This window comes from Carlito syrichta, unplaced genomic scaffold, assembly GCF_000164805.1.
Source record: "Carlito syrichta isolate Samal-C Ts95f unplaced genomic scaffold, Tarsius_syrichta-2.0.1 Scaffold89693, whole genome shotgun sequence".
Lineage (NCBI taxonomy): Eukaryota > Metazoa > Chordata > Mammalia > Primates > Tarsiidae > Carlito > Carlito syrichta.
This window is the reverse complement of record NW_007033789.1, coordinates 106,934-117,187: the sequence shown is the minus strand read 5'-3', so window position 1 is coordinate 117,187 and position 10,254 is coordinate 106,934. Positions and strand designations below refer to the sequence as shown.

Here is a 10,254-nt window from a genome sequence, read left to right as displayed (position 1 = left end):
AGAGAGAGAGAGAGAGAGAGAGAGAGAGAGAGAGAGAGAGAGAGAGAAAGAAACAGTCAGTCCCGCTCAGACTTATCTTCTTCCCAGGCTGTATAATGTAGCTAGCACCTGCAGAACTCAGGAAGAAATGAAAAAAAAAGTATATATTAAAATGTATATAGTAAATACATATTAAATTATATAATATACAAAAATGTATATAAAAATATATTATCTCAAACACTCAGCAGGTGTTACATGCTAGGTACTGTTCTAAGTGTGTTACCTGTGAAAATTCCTTTAATCCTCACAACAACCCTAGGATACAGCTACTATTATTAGCATCCATTTGCAGATGAGGAAACTGATGCAGTGAGAGGTGAAAGGACCGGCCCTGTAAATGGTAGTGCAGGTATTCGCATCCGGGCACTCTTGGCCCCTCGGCTGCATGGCCTCTATCAGAAGGGGAGTACCCACAGCAGGGATGGTCTGCTGACATGGCCTCTCGTGGGTGGTAACCAAGCATTCTTATTTAGTGCCAGCACCTAGATAAGTTCCTGGCTCAACTTCCTTTCCAGAATATCTGAGTGATAGGTTTTAACGTTATAATGATAATAATAACTTCCTTTTTACATGTGTCAGCACATCTAAACCAGTCTGTCAATATGCTCTCATGTAAGGCTTTCAACAATCTTAAGATTCCTCCTGAGGTGACTCAGCTAGAAAGTGGATGGCTATGTTCTTCTCACAAGATGTAAAATGCTTCTAGAAAGTCCTGTAAGGAGAAAAGAGAGAAGTCTGGGCATCTATGGATGGGATATGGAGATAGCGTGACTCCGTGAAAGAAACACCAGAAGACTGCAGTTGGAGCCCGGGCCGGCCACTTGTGCACCATGTGACCACTGGCATGTTACTGAGCTTCTCGGAGGCTCAATGATTTTTTTTCACCAGGTAAATAGAGTTCATGATTTCAAATGCATAGGGTTGTCATACAGATCAAACTAAATAATGTGCTTTGGAAGCTATTTTAGCACACAGAACAGGCAGGTGACCTTCTTACTAGCCTTCTTCTCTGATGGGTGTCTACTTTGGGCTATGGAGATAGAACAGGTGGTCTCAAGGGTGTAATTACATTGGGATAAATTTCCAGAAGCTGGAATGAAAAGATGTGAATCTTTCTCAAATTCAAATAAGTTTAAAGCAATTCTAATTCAAACCCCAATGGGATTCTGGCCATAAGATGTAAGCAGAATGTTGTGTGGAACTTGCTGGAAGCCTCCTCGAAGAGAACTGACTCAGCTGAGAGATGCATCTCTTTTGTCCTCCCTCCTTCCTACTGCCTGGAAAACAGACATAGTGGCTGGAGCCCCAGCAGTCATGCTGGGCCTTGGGCTGACTTTGACGCTGGAGCCATGTGCTACAGAGAAGAAAGACGGAAAGCACTCTCCTGGCGTGCCGTCTTGCCAGTTCCAGATTGGACACTTCTGGATTTCTTTTATGAGAGAGGATGTATCCATGTATATTTAAGCTGCTGTCATTTTGGCTTTTCTGTTATAAGCAGTTGAATGAATCCTAACCGATCCATTCATCATGTGAAATTACAGGAAGGTAGAATTGTTGAAGACCTAGCCAGGAGGGTGAAACTGCAAACTTTCTCTCTCGGTGACTGATGGAGGTCTGCAGAGCAAGAAAGGCTGGAAAAGCCTGCATGGAGCTGGGAGGGAAGTGAAAGGAGTGATTGTATTCTCTCCTGCTTTAGGGGAGTATCTCATGCTGGAGAATAAATGTTCAAAAAAAAAAAAATCAACTGCTCTCTACAAGTGTAAGAGGCTTCCTGCCGCCTGCGAGAGCTTGGGATTTATCAGAATTAAAAAAAAAAAAGAGACAGAGTCTCCCTCTGTTGCCCAAGGTGGAGTGTAGTAGGTGCAATCAAAGCTCACTGCAGCCTCAAACTCCTGGCCTCAAGCGATCCTCCCGCCTTGGCCTCCCAGAGTGCTGGAATTACAGAGCTGGGATTACATGGCGGTCTAACAGACTTTTCATATTAATTTATGTACTCTTGGGGAAAACCCCTCAGAAGACACTGAGAAAAAAACAAGCTTGCTGTCAGTGGAGGAAAAGAATGAACATGTCCTTGAAGGGGTAGTGGTTGGGAGTGGCTTACCATTAATGTGTTTCTTTCTTTTTTTTTTTTTTTGTTGGAGTCTCACTCTGTCGCCCAGACTGGAGGGCAGTGGCTGCTCCTGGCCACCGCAGCCTCGACCTGCTGGGCTCCGGCTATCTTTCCGCCTCAGCCTTCCAAGTAGCTGGAACTACAGGCGCGTGCTACCACGCCTGGCTAATTTTTAAAAAAATTGATTGTAGAGATGAGGTCTTGTCAAGTTGCCCAGGTGGGTCTTGAACCCACGGGCTCAGGCAATCCACTTACCTCAGCCTTCCAAAGGGCGGGATGACAGGCTGAGCCACTGAGCCTGGCTTATTAATATGTTTCTAACCTCTCCCTAGCCCACCCCTCGGATATACTCACGATGTCACTGCCGGCTCCACACGTCACACTCAGCTCAGAACCTTGCAGGGTCTTCCAGGCGGCAGATTTAGGAAGATCCACAGCTAGAATCTGTAGGAACAACAGTGTCACATGAATGTTCCATGCTGGAGCTGAAGAGGGGCCCACAGGAGCTTGGCCAGCAAACCAGATTCAGAAACAAGTTTTTTCACGCGTGATAACACTTTTAGCGTGATAACACTATGGCTACAATCGAGACGAAGAACAGCCATGGGCTCTCTGGGCAGCTGGAAGTTGCTTCTGGAGGAAGAGAGTCAGCCAGCCGGTCTGGTTCTAATCACCCTTCCATCCCCCAATCTACGCTCGGGAGTTTCTGGAAGATACAGGGTCGGTGTATGAAGCCCAGGAAAGAATGAGCGGGTGAGGCTGAGATGATCCAGGGCGCTACTATAGGCTGATGTGCCCTCAAAAAGTCATGCTGACGGCTGGACCCCCAGTTTCTCAGAATGTGGTATGTGGAGAAAAGGTCACTGTGGATGTGATTAGTCAAGACGCAGCTCTCCTGGGGCAGGGTGGGCTCTGAACCCAGCATGGATGGTGTCCGCATAAGAAGAAGAAGGGAACATGCCATGGGAAGATGCAGAAACACTGAGGGAGAAGACGGCCCTGTGAAGGTGGAGCCAGGGCTTGGGGGGAAGCACCCACAAGCCACCGAGCGCCAAGGACTGGCAGCGACCACCAGAAATGAGGAGGGACACATGGAACAGCTTATCTCAGGGCATCCAGGAGGAGGGACCCTGGTGGCACCTCGACTAGTCTCCAAGCTGTGCACTACAGAGAACACGTCTGTTGTTTAAGCTGCCCTGTTTGTGGTACCTTCCACAGCAGCCCTAGGAAATAAATCCTGGGGCTATGAGTGGACTGGAGTTAGAGCGTTTGGCATCCTTGAAACTGATGGACTCGGTCCTGAAAAGAAACCTGAGTCCTGGTGGAGGATGTAAAGGGAATGCCCGTTCCTGTATGACCTTGTTTCTCTGACACAGTTGATCTGTTCAGAGGGCCAAAAACTGAATGAAGCTGGATTAATCAGCCTTGAGATTCTGGCATTGGGAGAGGAAGAGTCTATCTGGAAACACTTGAGAACTGCTGTTGGCAGTCAGTTTCCGTGTGAAGTAGGATGGAAAAAAGGTTGGTCTGTAGGAAAGAGAGGAGTGATATTCTCTCGGGTATTGGAGTTAAAAGAAGATCACGGCAGGTCTAAGAGCAGAACCAGGTGTGGTATACTGCAGGTGCCAACTCACCACAACCAGTCAGAAGAGGATCCAGTGGGGCAGGGACTTCCGTGGCCTCCTGCACCGTGTGGAGACAGGGCCACACTGATAGCTCCTGGGCCACAAAGCCTTGGTGCCGAATTTGATCACCCCCTGGGACATTTCTGCATTCACTTCCACATTTAGACAAAATACCTTGGAATCTCGGATCACGTGGAACTTCAAATATCCCTTCAGCTTGTCCCTGTTGTCCTGGTTGAACAGGAAGTCCTGTTGTTCGGAGGGGAGTGCCTGGAGGGCTTGGTCCGTGGGCCAGAAGAGAGTGACTGGGGTGTGGATGGGGTCCGTGATGACACTCAGCAAGCCTGAGTCCTGGAACACATGGTCAGCCCCCGCGAGCGTGCACCTCCGTGTGCCAGCCGGGAGGTGGGGTGGGGTTCAACTCTCTGAGGACACCCTCCATGCCCCACCCCACTGCTACAGGATTCTGGATGGCTCAAGGGTGACACAGCCAGGAACACAAGGCCCATCACACTCGAACCCACGTTTCCTTAGATAGCAGATCACAGAATCACATTCTTGTGTTAGGAGAAACATCAATTTACACTTTAGAGAATATCTTTTAAAAAATACCACTCAGAGCCGGGCTCAGTGGCTCAGCCTGTAATCCTGCGCCTTTGGGAGGCTGAGGTGAGTGGATTGCCTGAGCCCGCGGGTTCGAGACCCGCCTGGGCAGCGAGACCTCATCTCTACAATAAATAAAAAAATCAGCCGGGCATGGTAGCGCGTGCCTGTAATTCTGGCTACTTGGAAGGCTGAGGCGGAAGGATCGCCAGGGCCCAGCAGGTCGAGGCTGCGGTGGCCGGGAGCGGCCACTGCACTCCAGTCTGGGCGACAGAGTGAGACTCCAACTCAGAAAAAAAAAAAAATACCACTCCACCAGCTTTTAATGGCTGAATGACCCATTTCATTTTAAAAAGTGAAATCTGTGTAATATTGAGATACTGTGCATATTCACAGGGTACAGATTATATGAATCCCAAAGACTGCACGGTAGATGGAGAGGAACATTCTGAGAGCCCTCTGTAGCCTGATGAATCATGTATACTTTTTCTTTTAATTTTGCCAACAGTCTATGAAGTAGGTTTTATCACTCCCTTTTGTTGCTCCCAGAGAGGATTGCTAACTTGCTTTAAAAGCCTGTGTTTGACCAGACCCTGGTGCACAGGTGTGGGGGTGACTCCAGATTTTTGTCGGGGGGTGGGGTGGGCAAAGGTGATTTGACCACAACATGCTTGGAGGTTCTTGTTTTGAACACCTCAAAGTCTCCATTTCTAAAAGGCTATGCAGAGAGTCAGAGACCCAGACCATTCTGGGAATTGTTGGTCAAATGCAGAGATTTATTGACTATGCCATGGGGGGAACCCAGGGTTCTTGGAGCCCTTCAGGGACTGCTCAGGGTAGGGGTGGGGTGTTGCAGTAGGACGCTGGGCCTTCTCTGCCCTACTGTCTTCTGCAATCTTTTGTCTGAACAAGAAGTTTCTACTCAATTCATGGAAACACTCTCTGGAGTCAGAAAGACATGGTTTTATGTCACAGGCATAGACTTCCCAACTCCCCACCCCCAAATGCTCCCCCCTTCCCTATCTCTCTAATGGAGCTGGTAATCACAGAGGTGAAGCAACTGGTACGGGGACTGGGGCCTCCCAACTTCTTTCCCTCTCCCTAGCCTCAGATACTTCAATTTGTAACTCAGCCAATGTACTTTATAGAGGTCGACACACCATGCATTATTCTGAGAAGGGAGCAGCAGAGAATGACTTTGCTTTCCAGAAAACTGGGTCTTCCCCAGACAGATCCCATAACAACCGACTATTGTAAAGACAAAACAAAACAAACAAAACAAAACATCTTTAGGCTGGGTATCCCGAGTCAACTTTCCCCCTAGGTTTTTTACCTGTATTAAGTTGCTAAATTTGGTGTAGCCATGGTTTGTTGCCACTGTTGTAAGATTTTGCTGCAAAGATAATAAGAATGAGCATGAAACTCCCCTCATATTGTTCACAAAGCACTTTAACAAAAGACCAGTTGAGCAAAATAAAGGGAACATAGCGTGGAGGTGTGGTCGGTTGGGACATCAGCACCATTCCAGAGCTCCTCTGCCCGTGTGTTCCTGCATTCTAGAGGCTAGAAGACTAAGTGCTACATTTTCCCAGACTCCCTTGCAGCTAGAGCCCCACATGTAATATAGGGTCCTCCAAACAGAAGCACTGGCATAAAGCTTGTTGTGGAAAGAAAAGACATGAGGTGGTAGCAGCTGCTAGCAGTGGGCTCAGGCCTGGCAAACACAATGGTGGGGCCTCTGCTGTCCAGTCTCTAAGGCCCTAGGTGGTGAGGCTAGAGACAGGTAGCAGTGGTAGAGCTGTGGCAGAGCTGTGGCAGCCAGAGCAGCCCTGTGATGAAGTCAGGTGTCCACCCTCTGTAGGACTCCCTGGGCTGCTTTGTTCCCAACTGGGCAGAATTAGGCTCCGGCCTTCCAGAGATATGGTGATGTAACCAATATCTTAAGAATAACTAATATCATAAGCTTTTTGTGTAAGTGTAATGGATTCTACGGTCTGCAATGAAGAACCCTGACCAATACTAATAAATTAAAATAAAAGCCAACTGGGTGCAGTGGTGTGTGCCTGTAGTCCTAGCGACTCAGGAGGCTGAGATGGGAGGGTCGCTTGAGCCTGAAGTTTGAGTCCAGCCTGTGCTACATAGCAAGACTCCATTTCTTTAAAAAAAGTTAAAATGACCTTTTCTTTCAATTGAAAAGGAGTTTTTACTCCAGGTTTAGTTTTAAGGATGTCTATATCTATATCTGTATATCTATCTATCTATCTATCTGTCTGTCTGTCTATCTATCTACCTACCTACCTATCTATTGTCTCTATCTTTCAAATCTATGCAAGACTATCTGCCCTTGTGGACACTAAAAAACCCCAAACAAAAATCTACTTATAATTTAAAATAGACTTTTACTTGTTTACTTATTACTAAAAATAATGTTTACTAGGCTTTTAATGATAGCTTGGGATTTTTTTTTTTTTTGAGTTGGAGTCTCACTCTGTCGCCCAAACTGGAGTGCAGTGGCCGCTCCCGGCCACCGCAGCCTCGACCTGCTGGGCTCCGGCGATCCTTCTCCCTCAGCCTTCCAAGCAGCTAGAACTACAGGCGTGTGCTACCATGCCTGGCTAATTTCTTATTTATTGTAGAGACAAGGTCTCGCCAAGTTGCCCAGGCGGGTCTCGAACCCGCGGGCTCAGGCAATCCACTCACCTCAGCCTCCCAAAGGCGTGGGATTACAGGCTGAGCCACCGAGCCCGGCTGATAGTTTGGGATTAAAGCAGCAAAATTAGAATGTTTCAGAATGATGCCCCAGAACCAGAATTGCGATGAGTCACCCTACAATGAGTTCACCTACCACAATCCTTCCAGAGGCGTTTTTGGGGGTGAGAATCAAATTCTGGGGAGACAGCAGTTTGTCTATGATGTGGATGATCCCATTAGAACAGATGATATCACTGGATATGATCTTAGCCTTGTTATTTATATACACCGTGCCCTGAAATCAACCAAAAAGGAAATAGAAGTGAAGCACAATGAGAAATCGATGCAAAATCACCTCTCACAGAACGCGTCACTTTAAGTCATCAGGAGCAAAACCTGAGGGTCCCAGTGACCTGAGCACATTTTTATTATGAATATGCGAAAACTAAGAATGTAATTTTTACCTGGAGGAGTGAATGACAAATAATATAGAATCAACCAAAGCAGCCACTTCAATGTAATTCTCAGATATGAAAACCACAAGGAGCTCAAAACTGGTTTCTCTCTCATATTTGCTCCACCCTCCTCTTCCCTCTGCAATGAAGTCTATAGCCATGATTTGTTTCTCTGTCCTGGGGAGGGTTGGGACTAGCATGGTCAAGTGACTTTGATCAACACGTTTATCCTTTTCCAGCTTCTGTCCAGTGCTACCAAAAGCAGTTCTAATGGAGCTTCCCTGCCTCCAAGTTTCAATTCCAGCTCTATTATTTACTCACTATGTGACCTTGGACAAGTTACTTAACTCCTCTGAGCTCAGTTTCCCTATTTGGACATTATGAAGCATAATACTATCTATACCATGGGCTATTTTGCAGATTAAACTAGTATATAGCAAATGCTTAGAAGAGTGCTGCATATATATGCAGGCATGTAGAAATCATTCAACATATGCCAGCTGTTATTATTATTACTGGTATCACTCTAAGGAAAGCAAGGAGACAGGGGATCTAAGGATAACTGGCTCCTTCCTGAGGTGGCCTCTCACCTGAGAGATGGAGAAGACGATCGGCTCCCCCTGGAGAGAAGTCGCATTTGGAGTCAGTTTCAGGTTTTCCAGAAGCAGCTGCTGGCAGGCGATCACGTGGTAACGAAGGACCTGGGGAATCAGGCCCTGCCTGTCCCAATCTTTTAGCTGCAAGGGAAGATCCGGCTCCAGAGGGAGGCAGGTGCCTCTGGCTGCACCCTGCCCTATGCTCTCCCCTCTCCAAAGTCCCCCCCCATGCCTCTCAGCCCCCAGGCTCTGGGTTGTGGACTTGGCCATCAAGGTTGTGGCATAGAGGCTGTCCAGGTGAGAGGGAGAAAGGGAGGCTCCCTGTCTGCCTCTGTGTGGCATCTCAGAGTGGAAGGAAACGCAGGGTTCCTTTGCCTGGCACTTCTCAGTACATGTTGCCAAGTGCCCAGGTTCCATGAGATACTCTTCAGAAAAAGCACGCCGGGGAGTCCTGCATAGCACACCCCCTCTTGGAGAGGGCCCAGGACAGATTGAACCCTCAGGACTGGAAAAGATCATGGCATATCTCCATTTGGAGTTAAAAACACAAACAACATCGACCATAAAGTCACCGCCCACAAATCAAAAATCCACAAAGCCCACAAAGTTCTCACGGCTTCAGGATAACTCCTTTGATGCCTTTTCTCTTGAATGCTAAAGTGTCAGATTCTTTCTAAAATTTAATTCAAGATTTCAAAGTCTTAATTTCAAATTCTTTCAAAACCTCTCTTTTTGCCCCTGCTTTGCTGGTGTTCAAAATACACACAGGGGGAGGCAGTGTGTGCCGCGGCTAAGAGCACGGGCCTGGGTTTGAGTCTTGATTCCACCACCTGCTCGTCGGGTGACTTTGGAAAAGCTACCTCCCTCGGTGTCCTCAACTGTAAAATGGGAGCAACAATAGCACTCAGGGTTGTTGTGAAGATTCAATGAGGCCGGGCTTGGTGGCTCAGCCTGTCATCCTGCGCCTTTGGGAGGCTGAGGTGAGTGAATTGCCTGAGCCTGCAGGTTCGAGACCCGCCTGGGCAACTTGGTGAGACCTCATCTCTACAATAAATAAAAAATTAGCCGGGCGTGGTAGCGCGCTCCGGTAATTCCAGCTACTCGGAAGGCTGAGGCGGAAGGATCGCCGGAGCCCAGCAGGTCGAGGCTGTGGTGGCCGGGAGCAGCCACTGCACTCCAGTCTGGGCGACAGAGTGAGACTCCAACTCAAAAAAAAAAGAAAAAAAAAGATTAAATGAGACTGTCTAAGCCAGGTCCTCGGAACAGTGCCAGGCACTTGCAATGTTCGCCAACCTTATTATTAGGGGGTGATCCAGCACGAAGCGCCCCAGTGAATATTAGAACTGTAAAGCTGTGTTTTCTTTTGCCCAAGCCAACACTGGCATGCCTCCCTTTCTTCTCTCCCTTCTCTCTCTAATAAACTTTGTTTGAAAACTTAAAAAATAAAGACAAACAACAAACCAGGAAAGCCTCTGCTAAGTCCCGCAAGAAAAGAACCTACTTAAATCCCTTTAACCCAGCATTTCCCCCTTAATTCCGTCCTTCCTTTTTGTCTGTGAGAGGTTTGCAGCACTTGAGAGTTTTTCATCTTCTCCACCCTACTGTCTAGTTCAGGAATGTCCTTTAGGTGGTCTTTGGCCACCGAACGCATCCCCTGAGGTCGTCCCTCTGCTGAGAGGCAGCCCACGCCATCCCAAATCTCCTCCCAGAAGCGTCTCTGGTGTAAGTTCCAAGGCAAAACCCAAAGCTGGTGTGCTAGCTCCAACCTCCTCCGCCCGCTCACAGCCTGGCACTTACCTGCACCTCCTCATCAAAGGCTGCAGATAAAGGTGCAAAAACGGTGAAGGGGCCCCGGCCCACCAGGTCCTTCACAGAATGCTCCTGCGGGTAGGAAGGCAGGGCCACATGTCACTTACTTGATGTTAAGACAGGCTGGGGCTCCAACTCATGCCAGAGTCCATGGGCCCGGGCAGACAGAAGGCGGATGGGGAAACCGTGTTCTAGTCCGCAGTTTTTCCATCACTGAAATCATCTTTATTTTTTTTTAATTAAAAAATTAACAAGCCGGGCTCGGTGGCTCAGCCTGTAATCCCGCGCCTTGGGAGGCTGAGGTGAGTGGATTGCCTGAGCAC

At 47.9% G+C, this 10,254-nt stretch overlaps 1 protein-coding gene across 1 annotated transcript in view; it reads right to left on the bottom strand.

The window, feature by feature from the left end:
- The window catches only part of STAB2 (stabilin 2), a 139,393-nt gene that overhangs the window by 25,942 nt on the left and 103,197 nt on the right, over positions 1–10,254 (bottom strand). The window contains exons 39-44 of the mRNA XM_008058203.2: positions 9,920–10,003; positions 8,117–8,263; positions 7,226–7,366; positions 5,714–5,773; positions 3,952–4,128; positions 2,507–2,596 (exon numbers count right to left, since the gene is read on the bottom strand). Of these exons, the coding sequence (XP_008056394.2) occupies positions 2,507–2,596; positions 3,952–4,128; positions 5,714–5,773; positions 7,226–7,366; positions 8,117–8,263; positions 9,920–10,003 (699 nt within the window). The remainder of the gene's footprint in view (positions 1–2,506; positions 2,597–3,951; positions 4,129–5,713; positions 5,774–7,225; positions 7,367–8,116; positions 8,264–9,919; positions 10,004–10,254) is intronic.